The sequence below is a fragment of the Pongo abelii genome, chromosome 2 (genome assembly GCF_028885655.2).
Source record: "Pongo abelii isolate AG06213 chromosome 2, NHGRI_mPonAbe1-v2.0_pri, whole genome shotgun sequence".
Classification (NCBI taxonomy): domain Eukaryota; kingdom Metazoa; phylum Chordata; class Mammalia; order Primates; family Hominidae; genus Pongo; species Pongo abelii.
The window spans coordinates 12,909,508-12,926,467 of NC_085928.1; the positions used below are offsets into that span (position 1 = coordinate 12,909,508).

The 16,960-nt window shown below is 45.1% G+C and overlaps 1 protein-coding gene across 1 annotated transcript in view; it reads left to right on the forward strand.

The window, feature by feature from the left end:
* SLC12A8 (solute carrier family 12 member 8) overlaps positions 1 to 16,960 on the forward strand; it is a 134,409-nt gene that overhangs the window by 96,419 nt on the left and 21,030 nt on the right. Inside the window, exons 8-9 of the mRNA XM_054551353.2 lie at positions 79 to 166; positions 10,766 to 11,411. Of these exons, the coding sequence (XP_054407328.2) occupies positions 79 to 166; positions 10,766 to 11,411 (734 nt within the window). The remainder of the gene's footprint in view (positions 1 to 78; positions 167 to 10,765; positions 11,412 to 16,960) is intronic.

Consider the following 16,960-nt stretch of genomic DNA (forward strand, 5'->3'; position numbering starts at 1 on the left):
GAAGGTTGAGTGGGGGGATTGGATGGGGCTGGGTGAGGTGAGTGGGGGGCAGCTCTGTTCTGCTCTTGGGTTTTGCAGGTGGTTTCTGTACATTGTCTTCGTCTTCCTCCTGGGCGCCATCTGCACTCGAGAGGCCCTTCGCTATGACTTCCTGATAGCGGAAAAGGTGAGTGAGGCCTGCGCTACTCTGAGGGCTCAGTCTTCCGGAGTCATTTATTTGTTCTCACCAACAAATGGCCACCTTCCCCTTGCAGTACTGTCTGGGAATCCATATAGTCTTTTTAAAATTTAATTAATTTATGTTTTGAGACAGGGTCTTACTCTGTTGCCCAGGCTGGAGTGCAGTGTTGCAATCTCAGCCCACTGTAGCCTCAACCTTCCAGGCTCAAGCAATTCTCCTGTCTCAGACCGCCAGGTAGCTGGGACTACAGGGGCATGCCATCATGCTGGGATAATTTATTTTTAATTTTTTGGTAGAGATGAGGTCTCACCATGTTGTGCAGGCTGGTCTTAAACTCCTGGCCTCAAGTGATCCTCCCGCCTTGGCTTCCCAAAGTGCTGGGATTACAGGCGTGAGCCACCACGCCCAGCGTCCATATAGTCTGTAGCCCAGGAATGAAGTGTTGGGTTGTGGTGGGGAAGAGAGATGATGGAAAAGGTACAGATTCTGCTTAGGGATTTCTAGAAACAGATAACGATGCTCAGAGAGATTCACGAATATGAGGGGCTAGATAATGGGGACATCTCTTCCTGTCGAAAATCAGGACAGAAACAGAAGAATCTGCTCACCCCAAATTCCCAGTTAAGCAAGCGCCTCACTTTTGCTAATAGTTTCACCTTCCACGATGAATCGAATGTGCTGCTCAGAAGTGGCAAGTGGAGAAGGAGGCTGGACAGGCAGAGGTGGAGGGAGCGGGAGGAAGCCCAGAGCCAGGGTGAGGGCCGAGGCCCTCCTTGTCCCTGAGGTCCTTGACCCCTTTGGCTTTCCTGAGAATCTCAGACATTCCGGGTTGATTTGTCTGCAACATCTTTGTTTCTAGAGTCCGCACCCTGCCAGGAGAAGATTAATGAATTCCTGGCATTGGCTGGAGGTCCTGTGACATCAAGGACATTTATTTGGCATCCTAGAATGAATCCACATGAATAAGATTTCCAGATATTTTTCTGGAAATCCCCAAAAACTCCTACCCTCCTTTAAGTTCTTGGAGAAAAAGTAGACCCTGAGATTCCCATCATTTTTCAGAGAAACGTAGTTGGTTAGGGAGTTTTTCTGTTAACTTCTGCGTATCGCTGCTTATATTTTATGTATTTTAAAATTTAATATTTTAATTTTAACTTTTTAAAGACAGGGTCTCATTCTGTCACCCAGGCTAGAGTACAGTGACGTGAACATGGCTCATTACAGCCTCAACTTCCAGGGCTCAAGTGATTCTCCCACCTCAACCTCCCAAGTAGCCAGGACTACAGACATGCACCACCACACCCAGCTAATTTTTTTTTTTTTCAATTTTTTGTAGAGACAGGGTTTCGCCATGTTGCCCAGGCTGGTCTCGAACTCCTGGCTTTAAGTGATCCTCCCTCCTCAGCCTTCCAAAGTGCTGGGATTACAGGCATGAGCCCCTGTATTTTAGGATAGAGTACGATTTTCTCTTGGTGTGAGGCTTTGCAAAGCAGCCCTGCCGATCTTCATGGAGGGCCAGTGCCTGGGGCAACCTGGGGCAGGAAACTCTGAATTTTCTTTTGAGAGATATGTTTGAACTTGGTTTTCACATTAGCACGGGTTTCTTTTTAAGGCTTGTAGGCACCCAAGCAAAGGTGATTATTTGTTTTCAAGGGTCTTGCCCTTAGTATAAAAGCAGGTTTTTTGGAAGGCAGTAAAGTTCAGTTAGTGAGAGAACTGATACCCACCTTCCAATACCCAAGGTCACAGACCCCCAGGTGGCAAGGTTTGCTCTCAGGGCAGGAATCTATAGCCGTCATTTGTATCTACATGCATGCTTCCGTCTGAAGTTTCACTCCCAAGGGCCTGTTCTCTAGTTGTGGAATGAAAAGCTTGGCTGCATTACAGGAATTGAAGGCCTCAGGGAGCAGCCTGGGTGAGGCTGGTTTGACCGAGGGAAATGCTTCCTGCTCGTCTGCAGCTTGCCAGTGGCCGACCAGCTCTGCCTGCTTCTAAAGTTCCTTTCTCGTGCTTTCCTTCACAGATGTCCTTCCACCCTTTAGAGACTCTGATCTGATTATCCCCTGGGCCGCAGCTCTCCTCCCTCCTCTCCTTCCCCTGCTTTTCAAGGGAATGATCAGAGTAGGTATATGGGAGGGCCGGCAGCTTTGTATCTAAGGAAGACCACAAACAGCAGTAGGGTAAAAACAGCCCAGAGACAGCACGTGAGAGCCTTTGTGGGTGGAAATCCACACCTAATAATAGGCACACAAACCGGGGGAGCCTCCTTTGGAATGCCACCTGTCCCGAAAGTGAGCAGGTAGGCAAGCACTTAGCCAGCTGGGGGCACCTGCTGCATCAGGCTCAGCAATGACACTAGGGAATGTAATTATGCACACACTGGGATGAAAGGTGGAGATTTAATTTTCGGAGAGGACAAGAGACCGTTCCCTGGAAGAGACGATTGTAAAGCCTATAAAGGAACAAAGCTACTGCTCTTGGTTCTCAGTAGAAATGGGCAGGTGCAGCAAGTCAGTAAGCAGTGATGGAACCGACCCTGATGACTTCAAAATAGCAGCACCTGGGTCTTCTGGTTCCCACTACCCACCCCCCAAAGGGGACCACACAGGAGTTTCCTCCCACACCTTTTCTGCTTTCCTGCTCACTGGTGTCGCTTCTTGGGACTGACTCCGCTGCAGTAGCAGGTACCGTGCTCAGGCAGTAGATTGGGCCACAGATGTTTTTACTGGCAGTACCTGGAGAATGGGAGGGTGCAACCTACACTGGTTGGGAGGTGCAAGGGCAGAGTCTCTTTACTTTGGTCACTTGACACAACTGGCCACCCTAATAACCTGTTCACCTCAGCTTCCTCTCTTACTGGTGGCTTCGGTTCTGAGCCAGCACATCTCTGAGCTTTCCTGGGCCTGAAAAAAGGCCTCTTCTGTATGTGTGCCCCACGCATCACCTCTGGACACTGAGACAGGGTGGGTCTCTGACATACTCTCCTTGGCGCTCATTCACACACAGCTCCCCAGTGCACTCCTCTCTCTTTCTCTTGGGGGCTTTCTGCCAGAACAATTATCTTCAATGGCTGCAGGCTGCCCTGGATTCCTTTCTACTGATCTGCAGCTGGTCAGTTAATCTGTTTCTTTCTGGGTTTCCTACAGCTTCTCTGATTTATTTCTAATTATTTGGCTTCTCAACTCACAGTTTCTCTAAGGAGCGTCTTTTTACTTTTTTTTTGATACGGAGTTTCGCTCTTATTGCCCAAGCTGGAGTGCAATGGCATGATCTCGGCTCACTGCAACCTCCACCTCCCAGGTTCAAGTGATTCTCCTGCTTCAGCCCCCCCAAGTAGCTGGGATTACAGGTACATGCCACCACGCCTGGCTAATTTTTTGTATTTTTAGTAGAAACGGGGTTTCACCATGTTAGCCAGGCTGGTCTCGAACTCCTGACCTCAGGTGATCCACCCGCCTCAGTCTCCCAAAGTGCTGGGATTACACGGATGAGCCACTGCGCCCGGCCACGTCTTTTTACTTTTTATCCCCACCACAGAGGAACTTTCTCCCAGCTCTCAGGTGTATGTGCGTTCTTAAAAGTATTGTATACGGTGGTGGCTCTGAGATAACCCATGAAAGCACGTAGTAGGTGCTAATTATAATACATTTTACCTGGCACATAGCAGGTGCTAATTAAATTTTAACTCCCTTCCACACTCCTTATGGGCATACCCTTACAGATCAAGACATTTATTTTAGGAACACACTTTCTCCCCACAAATCCACTGTATTTAATTAAAAAGCCAGAACAGTCAATCTCAGTATTATTTAGTTAGAAAAGGAATTGTATAAACACTGTTAGTTGGGGTGAAATTAAATAGATTAAATGTTTCAGAATAAACTTGTATACAGTCCAGGAAACAGATGTTTATTACAAATAAAAAAGACCAAATACTTTAGGAGCCCTGGGGCTTGCTAACTAGCAAAATAAGAGCAATCTAAGAAGGAAAAATATCCTAAAAGTATTGTTGTTAAGACTAGGGAATCTGGATGGCTCATGCCTGTAATCCCAGCACTTTGGGAGGCTGTGGCGACCAGATCACTTGAGGTCAGGAGTTCAAGACCAGCCTGGCCAACACAGTGAAACCCCATCTCTACCAAAAAATACAAAAATAAGCCAGGCGTGGTGGTGCATGCCTGTAGTCCCAGCTACTCGAGAGGCTGAGGCAAGAGAATCGCTAGAACCTGGGAGGCGGAGGTTGCAGTGAACCAAGATTGTGCCACTGCACTCCAGTCTGGGCAACAGTGTGAAACTCTGTCTCAAAAATACAAAACCCCCCCTAAAACTGGGTAATCCCACAGAGCAAACTCTGATTCCTGGATTTAATAGTCATGGTTTCACATATTCAAGAGGGACCTTGGAAGCTCGTGACACAAGCTGTACAGGGAAGATGGGGATGGGACAGCGCTGGTGACTGGGGAGTGAGCCTAGTGGGCCACTCAGCACCTGGGAGTGGGTCAGCCTGAGTGTCCTCTGCCCTCCATCATGGACAAAGTCTTGCCTCTCAGGAAGGGAAGCAGACTAGGTCTCATTATGGAAAATGGCTCTCAAGTGAGAGGTAAAACTTGACTGAAAGTTGAGATGTTGATCAATTCACGGAGCGTGGAGAGTGTTAGGAAACTCATGACTCTGGAAATGAGATGTGGGAGGAAAAAACCAAAGCGTTGTTGAGACTCGGCCTTATTAATACACTTGGGATTGTACAGGTTTTTAGGGTGCACTCCCCAGTGATGTCAGGGGTCACCTCAATTACATGAGACAGAATAAGCCCCTTGCAAATGACTTTAAATCCACTCCTTCGAGAGAAGAGAGCAGCCAATTAATGAGTGGAGTCCCTCAATGACCGAAGCTCAAGCAGAGAGATGGAAGTAATTATTTTCATCAGTAGTTACTGAAGAAAGAAATCAGGGTAGCTCACACCCCATGTAATATTTTGGAAAGAGCTTTGGGGGTGGGGGGATGGCTCAAACAGGTGTATGCCAGAAAAGAATCACTGTTTATTTAAAAAGAGCTGTTGACACACCTCTGCTCAAATAAATTCTCACTTCCACCTCCACTGGCACATTTAGCAAATTTTCAGTCTGATATGAATAGAGAAAACAATTAAGTTCTGTGAGGGCTGGGAGCAGAGCTGCATGTCTATAAGCCTTGCTCTGCCTAGCACCATGCCAGGAACATAACCTGTCATCAGGAAATGCTTCCTGGATGGATGGATGGATGGATGGATGACAAATGACAGAAAGAGATAGGATTTAGGCAGGAGACAGATGGAATGAAGTTTTTATAATTTATCTAGATGTGGAGACCAACATTTCATATATTATTCAGAAAATAGACTGAATAATAGTTTCATATTTTTTTTAAGTGGTAAGTGAACAGATCATTCTACACAATTGACAAACTGGACATAGGTTGCTGTACTTGGCCCTGTCTGACCCCAGCTCCTAGGGCTCTGGAGGAATCCCAGGGTGTGTCTGTGGGAAGGCTGGCTAAAGACGGAAGCCACCATGTCGTGTACTCATGGTGCCAGAGGCTCAACCCAGTTCCTGAGGTCAGTCCAACATTAGGAGGATGCCAGGCTGGGGCATTCCCTCTCATTCCTGCTCTGAGTAAATAGGCTTTAAATGAAAAAGAGTTGTAAAAATTCAAATATACATAACCTTTTAGGTAAGAAGCAGTGAAATTTCTGCAAGGAGATGCCATGCCTGACTCTCCCAAAGAATTTTTTGAGGGGAGAATGCAGTGGCTACAATGTGTTGTGCCCAGGGGTTCTCCACATCGGCTGCACATTAGAATCACCTGGAGGGCTTTCTTAAAATCAGCCACGTCTGTGTCTCACTCTACACTAATTAAATCAGAATTTCTGGGTGATTCTTATGTTTAGCCAGAGTGGAGAACTATTGACTTAAATTTTCAAAAGGCTCTTTCTTGATAAAATTTCATCATAGAATCTGGTTTTTAAAAACCAGTCAACATAGGATGCATTTGGTAGAGAAAACGGAAATAAAGGTTATCAATGAATGGTCACATCTCAGAATGGACTGAGGATTGATAATGGATCCAGCTTATCTAACAGTTTTGTAAGTCACCTAGGGCACGATTACAGCAAAGTCATGAAGCTGCATGAATTCAGCTGTTGAGCTCTGCTTGTCAGATTCTGCATGAGGTGCTGGGGGAAGGGTGCCAGGATGCATGATACAGTTCTACCTGTGAGGTGCTCAGGGTGCCGGCAGGATAAGCCATGAGCATAACTAACTATCCCACAGGATGGAAAGTAACAAAATGCCATCAGATCACATAAAGTGATGGAAACACTAGATGACATTTATTTCCTGTAGTAATAAAACGGTGAGTGGGGTGGGCAGGACAAACCCAAGAAATCTGTGATATTGAAAAAAGAGACAGGTGAGATTCTTTGGGGATAAGCATGAGATGATAAAGAAAGGAATCAACACTGAATTAAAGACAAGGTGGGCTCCGTAGTGGACCTTAGTCTTGTTCATCAAGCCTCTGACCTTCCTGACCATTTGGGGGTTATTCCACCAATGGTCTTGAAGGGAGAGAGTACCCCCATTGTGTGTAATAGAAACCCAATGGACCAGACCTCTCTTGCCTGTCCCTTTGCAGCCCTGGTAGGGCACGTGACCTACACTAGGCCATTGCGTACTCCCATTGTAACCAATGAAGTAAAGATAAAGAGCTGGTGAGAATCCGTCCACAGGGCAGCAGGGGTGTTGGCAGCATCCTGGCCAAGCTGTTCCTGGGGAAGAGGCTGGGTATGCCTCCAGGCTTGGTCTTGCCCTTTTCTGAGCCTCATCCTTTAGCCTCCTGATGATTCTACAAACCACCAGTGTCCTACAAATATATTCTTTTTTTAAGAAAAGTTTTTTTTTCCAATCAACTGTCCTGACTGATTCATCAGTCAGTCAAATTATTCCAGTGATAATTTATGAGCCAGGAAAGAAGTCTAGCCAGTGGCTTGTGTTCAATGTAGCTTGATGACATGAATCCGGTGCTTTGCTGACGCAAGGAAGTAAAAAACGGGGCGAGGAGATCCTTCATCAAGAAGGGTGTAAGTGACAAAGCTGAATATTAACTCTAACCTATCTGTAAGCATTGGACACATGAGTACTTGGAATGTACAGTTCTGGCCATTGTGCCTAAAGTAAAGTAGAATGGAAAGAGCACCTCAAATAAGAAAACAAAGATGATTCCCTATGGGTACAGATGAGGTCTGGCCCAGGAGGGTGAATTCATGAGTGACAGCTTGGGACCTGGCTGCGCATGGCAAGCAGTCATGCAGCCACCTAGCCCCTTAGCACTTTTAGCACTGGGTTGGCTAGTAACATCTTAGACCCTGATCTTTTGCAAGTTGACACCAAGAAGAACAGCTGTGCCCTCTTATTCTATTTGTTGGTGCCTTGTGGGTCATGGATCTCATTCATTCATTCGTCATTTATATTTCTGTGTTGGGCACCAAGAATTCTAGGGTAAACAAGACAGAAGTCCTGCTTAAATGAAGCCTCCAGATTAGTGGAGGGGGCAACATGATAGGTGCTGTCCTAACGTCATGTTGGGGATGCTATGGAGCACTGAGAAGCGACTACTGTAGTCAGGGAAGAGGGAATGGCCTCACAGTAGAGGTGAGGTTCGTGCTGAGTTTTGTAGCACAATTAGGAGTTTAACAGACAATGAGTAGATTAGGACGTGTGGACAGAGGCTTCCTACAGACAGAAAAATCATGCTGATCAGACTCCCAGTGTGCAGGGTGTGGAGCTAAAGAGGTCACAGACCATGAAGAGCCTTATATGTCAGGACAAGGGGAGATTTTGATATGTCTGCAACGGAGACATTGTGATCAGATTTGAGTTTAGAGAACAGAGGCTTAGGGGATGATTCAGAGTGAATCATCTGAAGATTTAAACTCATCTTTAAGGGTGAGCTTAAAGGCAAGAGGCCAGTGAGCAATGTGGTTGGCCAGTTTGTTTGTTCTCAAAGTGTGGTCTCTGGGAACGCGTGCGGAATCCAGATTTCTGGGCCCCACCCGAAGCCTACTGAACCAGGAACTCTGAGGAGGGGGTCAAGAAGTCTGTGTTTAGCAAGCCCTGCAGCTGAGTCTGGCAGACGCTTCATTTGAGGACCACTGTGCAATCCATATGAAATGTGGTGGTGGATTCAGCTGAAACCATGGAATGAATGGGGGTGAGGCTGGGGATGTGGAACCTGTATCCCAGAGATCAGATCTAGAGGACTCAGTGGATGATAGCATGGGGTGCAGGTGGGTGGGCGCTGGGGGAGTAGAAAGGCACAGGAGCAGGTTCTGGCACTGGCGAATGAAACTGCTTCTCACACAGGTATCCCTCGTGGGCTTCCTGTTCCTTTTGGGCTTATACATCTCATCCCTGGCTTCCTGTATGGGAGGACTTTATGGAGCTCCCCGCATCCTGCAGTGCATTGCCCAGGAGAAAGTGATCCCTGCACTTGCCTGTCTGGGACAAGGGGTGAGTAATCCTCTTTTTTTGGTTTGTTTTTTGAAACATGTTTTGCTGCTAACCTCACTGCTGGCCCATCAATTTGTTAAGCTTTTCTGATCAGATCCTCTGGTCAATTTCTTTGGGGTGACACAGAAAATAATGCAGAGGTCATTTCTTTCAGCCCTGTCCTCTGGCTGGCTTAGGTTAGGGCTAGGTAGATGAAGCATCTTAAATGTCACAGCCACCCAGCCCCTTAGCACTTTTAGGACTGGGTTAGCTAACCAGTCCTAGTAACATCTTGGGCCCTGAGCAGCATGAAAATGCAGTGCCCCATCCTTTAATAAAAATGAATTCAGGATCCTCCAGGTTTAACATAGAAGAAAGCGTGTTTTGGTCAGGAGGCAAGCTGGTCCTTGCAGCTCTAACTCTGCCCTTGAGGTTCACCTGCCCCTTGGGGGTTGCTGTTTGATGATTTCCTACACCTCTGGCCTCTACACTTCCTGTTAACCATCACGAACCAACCTTAACTGACACACAAAGGACAGCTCAGTTGAGACATGGCTGGAATGATTAAAATAGACATTCCTAAAGTCCAGGGGAGGACCAAAGAGACATAAACAGAGAATCCCATTTCCCACTAATATGGCTTGCAAGCTAGAGTTCATTTTTGTCTTGTTGGGGTACCACAGAGGGCCTCCCCACCCGCTTCCAATTTTCAGCCTCTCTCTGGTTTAGGGAACACATCGTTGCAACTTATCCTTGATTTCTTCCTTTACCTTCCTCCAAAAATGCAGTTTGGTTTTGGACATAGTCCGTTTGAGATCCTATTAGACATTCACTGGAAATGTTGAGTAGGCAGTTGGATATGTAAGCCTGGGTTTCAGGGGAATGTTTTAGGCTGGAGATTCAAATTTGGAAGTTGTCAGTATAATGCCGGTAATCAAAGCCGTGAGCCTAGTTGAGCTCACCAAGGGAGGGAGTACAGATAGAGATCTGAGGATAGATCCTGGGGCTGCTTTAAATGTGGAGTTCAGAGACGTGAAAAGCCAGCCACAGAAACCAAGAAGGAGCAGCCAGTGAAGAGGGAGGCCAATTAGGAGAAGTGAGATGAAGAAAGTGTTTCGAAGAGGACAGAGTAGCCAGCTGGGTCAAAGAAGACAGGGACTGAGAAGTGACTGTTGCTTTTGGCCCAAGAACTATGTCAGTGACTGTGATGAAGAGCTCCCAGGAGAGGCAGCTAGCACCTTTTTTCCACTCCTGTCCACCTGAAGGTCACCATACCCACCTCCATTAATAACAGGTGTGTGTAATGTGTGTGCGTGAGCATTTGTAGATGTTTAGTGTCAGAATTCCCCTCCTCCAGCCATCAGTGATTCTGCTGTGTCTTCTGGATTCTGCCTCTCCCTGGGAAGAATCAACTTTGCATTTCTTTGATTTTCCATGCTGGTATTAAAACCCAATGAAAGACAAAAGGAGAAAATATTTGGGAAGTCAAAGTTCTATAATAATGCCCCATGTTCATAGTTATTCATATGGCTGGGTGCAGTGGCTCATGCCTGTAATCCTAACACTCTGGGAGGCCAAGGTGGGCAGATTGCTTGAGCCCAGGAGTTTGTGACTGGCCTGGGCAGCATAGCAAAACCACGTCTCTACAAAAAATACAAAAATTAGCCATGCATGGTGGTGTGCACCTGTAGTCCCAGCTATTCAGGATGCTGAGGTGGGAGGATGGCTTAAGCCCAAGAGGCGGAGGTTGCAATGAGCTGAGATCACACCACTGCAGTCCAGCCTGGGCAACAGAGCCAGACTCTGTCTCAAAAAAAAAAAAAAGTTGCTAATACAACTAGTATCTGTGGAGCTTACTGCATGTCAGTCTGTATGAAGCATTTCGAATGCATGAGCTAATCCCATGAATAGGATATTATTATCTCAAGTTTGTAGATGAACAATCACATGGGGAGAAGTGGCTGAGTCATTATGAGTTGTGTTTCTAGCCTGTAACTTCTGAAATCTCTGAAGCGTTCTATCTGAAATTTTATGGTCCTGCATGTTATTTTTGTTGCTGCAGAAGGGGCTAAACAAAACACCCGTGGCTGCCATCTGCCTGACCAGCTTGGTGACCATGGCCTTTGTTCTTGTGGGTCAAGTGAACGTTCTGGCCCCCATCGTCACCATCAACTTCATGCTGACATACGTCGCAGTGGACTACTCTTACTTCTCCCTGTCCATGGGTTCCTGCAGCCTGACCCCGGTGCCTGAGCTGGTGCTCAGGGAGAGCCCGGAAGGCCTCCACTGCTCTGAGCACCTGCTCTTAGAGAAAGCTCCCAGCTATGGCTCTGAGGGACCTGCCCAAAGAGTCTTGGAGGGCACGCTGCCGGAATTCACCAAGGACATGGATCAGCTCCTCCAGCTAACCAGGAAGCTTGAGAGTAGCCACCCCAGGCAAGGAGAGGGTAACAGGACCCCAGAAAGTCAGAAGAGGAAAAGCAAGAAGGCCACCAAGCAGACCCTACAAGATAGCTTCCTCTTGGACCTCAGATCCCATCCTTCTTTTCCTGTCGAGATCTCTGACAGGTTGCCTGCTGCCTCCTGGGAGGGGCAGGAGTCCTGCTGGAACAAGCAGACTTCCAGGAGCGAAGGGACTCAGCCTGAGGGAACATATGGAGAGCAACTTGTTCCTGAGCTGTGCAACCAATCAGAGTCCAGTGGAGAAGGTGAGTACTCTGGCATCACACTGGGGCCTCTTATTTGGGGATGACCACTGATTATCCTACCTACCCAGTTATTGTGAACCAATTATAACTGGGTTTAAAATCCTTGTTAATTTTGTTCAATATGTATTTTAAAACATTATATTCAGGTATCAGCTGAATTATTTGTAATTGTACTCTGTTATAGATAGTTAATTTTAAACAGAAATTTCTATCTACTCCTGTATATTAGACCTAAGAGCCACAGCTAGTAATTGGGTATCAGTCTCTTTTCACTCAAAAGTGAACTGAAGTATAAAGCCAATGTGAGTAAAATCAATCTCTCCTTACAAGAGAAGTGGAAATGTGTTGTGATAAACTACCTGTTAAGGATGCAATATGTTTTCTTTGTGGAAGAAGAACCTCCCAAACCAGGCAAGAGGGGATGGAAAGAAGGTGGCTCAAGTTTTGTTTTCTCAAATCTATAAACACAGAGACACAGAGAGACACTCACAGAGAGGCTTATAGAGCATGAGAAATTCTGAAAGTGAGAACTCGTATTTTCAAGGATCTACCATATTCTAGGTGCTTTACATCTATTACTTCGTGTAATATAACGTATATTAGCATTTTCCCTTTTACAAATAAGACCTTGTGTCCCCATGAGGTCACAGAGAAGACTCTGACCTGATTCTTTGCACAGCTGGACATCACCCTGCATTGTATTATCTGTATTTGAGGCCCATGTACTTTCCTCTACATTATGCTTTCCCTGGAGTTATATACAGACAGGTGTGGGCAAAGAGGAGGAGATGAGGGACATAGAAGGAGGTATCTAAAAAATAGCGTTTTGGCTGGGCGTGGTGGCTCACGTCTGCAAATCCCAGCCTGACCAACATGGTGAAACCCTGTTTCTACTAAAAATACAAATAATTAGCCAGGCATGGAGGCTGGTGCCTGTAATCCCAGCTACTCATGAGGCTGAGGCAGGAGAATTGCTTGAACCCGGGAGGCGGAGGTTGCAGTGGCAGGAGATCTGCTTGAACCTGGGAGGTGGAGGTTGCAGTGAGCCAAGATCATGCCACTGCGCTCCAGCCTGGGTGACAGAGTGAGACTCCATCTCAAAACAAAACAACAACAACAAAAAAAACAAAACCCAAAAACCTAGCGTTTTAAGTTCTCCCAGAAACCTGTTTTTCCTTCTTTGCCTCTAAATTTCTGGGAAATTTTAATTAAAAATTAAAAATTATTTTATTTTAATCAATGTAATAAGTGTACAATTTAATAAGCCAAATAATATTACAAGTCACATAATCAGAAACAGTAGTTCCTACTCTTTTATACCACCCCTTTTACCCTTCTCTATTTCCAGTCCCATTCCCAGAATATCCCACTTTGAACCAAAAATTTGCTTCTTCTGTTAATCTGTCACTAAATAATGTATTTGTGTTGCTACTTCTTGATATGTCAGTTTCTGACATCATCTTTTGAGTTCCTCTTATGGTAAATGAGGATTTGGTGCGATCTCAGCTCACTGCAACCTCCAACTCCCAGGTTCAAGTGATTCTCCTGCCTCAGCCTCCCAAGTAGCTGGGATTATAGGGACCCACCACCACACCCAGCTAATTTTTGTATTTTTAGTAGAGATGGGGTTTCATCATGTTGGCCAGGCTGGTCTTGAACTCCTGATCTCAAGTGATCTGCCCACCTCAGCCTCCCAAAGTGCTGAAATTACAGGCCTGAGCCACCACATCCTGCCTGGATTTAACTCTTATATGCCACTCTGACTTCTCCTTACTTAATGTCCCCAGAGTAGTTATCCCACAGTTTTTTATTAAATTAAAAGCTAGTATTCTTGTTATCATGACTAAGTAAATATTGCTCAGTTCTGAGCCATATGTTACACTATGATTACATTTCCTTTTTTGCTCAACTTTTGCTGTTTCCTGGAATTAATAATTGCCTTAGTTTTTTCTTTGCTTGGTTTTCTGTCATCATTTTTCTTTAAATGCTCTGGCAGATCTGTCAAATGCCTTTTTGTGTTATTTTCAAAATGCTCCAATTCTTCAGAAATATATTTTTCTTTTTTCCCCTCTGTCCTATGGCTCCATCCTTCTGTTCCACTTTAGATTGTTTGTTTGCTAGGTCTGCTACCAAGCTGTTGTCTTAGAATTCCTCTTGTTACCACACTTCTGTGTCAGATCCAGGAAACAAGAGATTTCTTACCAAATTTATGCTTTTACATAGTTTTTCTTTGATAATTCCCCACCCCCATCCCTCCATTCCCCCCTTTACCTCGATTTGGTATCTTCTTAAATGGTTCTCTAATTTTCTTTCTTTTCTCTTTCCTATTGTTCATTTATTTGTTGTTTTTTTCGGGATATTTCATGGATTTTCTCTCCCAAGGCTTCTAATGATTTTTTTAAAGTGTTGGTTGTTGTATCAGTCACGATTAGTTTTGACTGAGGATAACAAAATTTCAAAATAATAGTGACTTCATCTAGCTCATACACAAGGATCCAGAGGTGGGCAGTCCATGGCTGCCATGGCAGCTCCATGGTCCTGAGTGACCCATGCTCCTTTATCACTTAGTATATTGTTCTGTGATCCAACATGTGGTTGCTGGGGTCACACCATTACATTTATATTCCAGGCACTAGAAAAAGGGGAGGGAAAAAGGGCAAAAGGGTGAGCCTCTAAATTGAGTCATTTGGAGGAGGCTTCCTCAAAAGTCCCATTCCAACTTCTCATATTTCCTTGGTTGGAATTTAGTCATGTGATTACAACAAACTGCAAAGAAGGCTGAGAAATTGTTTTTTAACTGGTCATATTTCTACTTTACATAAAATTATGTTTTTTTTTCTTTTTTTCCTAAGAAAGAAGGAGAGATAAGGTAGCAACTATCAGTCTATGCCACAATTATCCAGTTTTTAATTTCCAAGACCTCTGGGTTGTAATCTAATTTGTCCTTGTCTTTTTTTTTTTTTCCAATTTGAACATCATCTATTTTTGTTCTATGGGTACAATGGCTTATATTCTCTCTCTGATACTATTATTGATCTTCCTCCTTTAAAATTTTTTTCTGAGGCTGGACATGGTGGCTCATAGCTGTAATCCCAGCACTTTGGGAGGCTGGGGCAGGAGGATCACCTGAGGCCAGGAGTTCAAGATCAGCCTGGGCAACATAGTGAGACCCCATATCTACAAAAATTAAAAAGGAAGTTAGCTGGGCATAGTGGCATATGCCTGTAGCCCCAGCTACTCCAGAGGCTGAGGTGGGGGGATCTCTTAAGCCCAGAAATTTGAAGTTACAATGAGCTATGATCACTCCACCACACTCCAGCCTGGGCGACAGAGCAAGACCCTGTCTCTAAAAATAAAAGTAAAAATAATTTTAAAAAGTTTTTCTGTTCCTTTCACTGTTCCTGTTTTCTTTAATTCTTTTCTCTTTGGTTTGGGCTCTGTCTCTCTCTTTTTTTTTTTTTTTTAATCTTGGAGGCTTTTACTAATATGTCCATTGATCTTTTGACTTCTTTTTGTACTTAAAAGTGAAGGACTGGCTGGATACGGTGGCTCACACCTGTAATCCAGCACTTTGGGAGGCTGAGACAGGAGGAATGCTTGAGCCCAGGAGTTCAAGACCAGCCTGGACATCATAGCGACATCCAGCCACTACGAAAAATTTAAAAATTAGTGGGGTATAGTGGCACATGCCTGTAATGTCAGCTACTTGGGAGGCTGAGGTGGGAAGATAGCTTGAGCCTGGGAAGTTGAAGCTGCAGTGAGTGGTGATCGCATCACTGCACTCCAGCGTAGGTAACATACTGAGACCCTGTGTCTACAAAAAAATTTTTTTTAATGAGCCAAGTGTGATGGCACATGCCTGTAGTTCTAGCTACTCAGGAGGCTGAGGTGGGAGGATTGCTTGAGCCTTGGAGGTTGAGGCTACAATGAGCCATCCTCATGCCACTGTACTCCAGCCTTGGTGACAGGGTGAGCCTCTGTCTCTCTCTCTCTCTTTTTTTTTTTTTTTTAAGTGAAGTACTAAAAAACTGTTTAGAAGAGCTTTGTACATTAGCAGGGCTTGTTGGTTGGGGCATCTTACTATAGGATAAGGAGGAGTGGGCTAGACTTTTTACTGGAGGATCCCCAAATGTGAATATCTAGAGGTTTTTCTCTTGGGCTTTTCAGTGTGTTCCTCTAAAGGAGAGTTCTTTAATCCCTTGCCCAAGGGACACACAGATAGGTACTTGCATTCTGGGAACAGGATGAGATGAGTGAGTTGGAGAGGGGTTCCACTGTTTAGGGTATAGATGTTCATCTAATTCCCTGGCTTCAAGTTCCATTTCCCCACTCTTTGCTGTGCCTGCTCTGCCAAGTTTGGGCACTCTCTGGCTTGTTTCAAAGGAAAGCCCCCTTAGGGAGGGAATTGGGCAGCAGAAGGGTTGTTACTTGGCTTCATAGGCAGAGAAAAGGATCTTGGTGTACAACAAATATAGACCTCCCACCAGCCCCCTATACCTTACCACTGCATGGGATGTGGTGCTTCCTGGTCCTGAACCTGGTCTGCCAGAATGAACTGGGCTGCTCCCTGTCAGCACCCTCTCTGGAGGCCCTAGGGTTCATTCTCCTCTGCTCTGCTCAGTCTGTCACCACTGTTACCTTTCCATCTTCCAGGACTTGTTTTTATATTTCCTCTCTCATTCTCTTCGTGTTTGTGGCTTTATGTCTGTTTCATTCCTTTTCTGTCTTCTCATTGGGTTTTCAGGAGAGACGTGGACAGTCTGCAATGTTTAATCAAGGAAGTGGTCACTGTCCAGTTGCCTAGTCTTAGAAATGTCATAGGTGTTGCTGACGATTCCCTCTCTCCCACTCCCTGCTGCCTTTACTTTGGTGCAGACCCTCATCATCTTGTACCTGGACCCTTGCTAAGTCTCCAAGACTCTCCCCCATCCCATTTCTCCTTCATGCTGCCCACTGAATGAGCTTTCTAAAATAAAACTCTCATCATGTCTCTCTTACTTAAAAACGCTTGCTGGAATTTAACCCCTTCCACGTGAAGTCTCAGATAGTGTGTGCGATGCAAGGTTCTTCGCAATCCAGCCATAACCTACCTTCCTGGCTGCTCTTCTCATGACAATCCATGCACTGTATGTTCCACTTTCACCCAAACTGATGTCCTAAACACACCATGTTGTTTATTCCTTCCTGCCTTCATACACCCTGTTCTGCCTCCTCCGATTGCTTCACCTCCCCCTTCTCTATCTGGAAAACTCTAACAGACATCATTTAAAATCCATCTGACTTTTAAGACCCACTTTCACCTCTTCTGGAGAAGGATTCTCTGATGTCTTCCACTCTGCAACCATAACGTTTGATTCATATTAATAATATAAACTATTATCTCATATTTATATCGCATCATATTTATATCACATTTGTTTACACATTTGTCTTTAGGTTTATTTGCCTGTCTTAAGGAAATAAATATTAATCTCATTTCTTTGCCACTAGATTGTCAGATTCCTTTGTTTGCAAACTATGCCTTTTCACCTCTGTGCTCATCACAATAT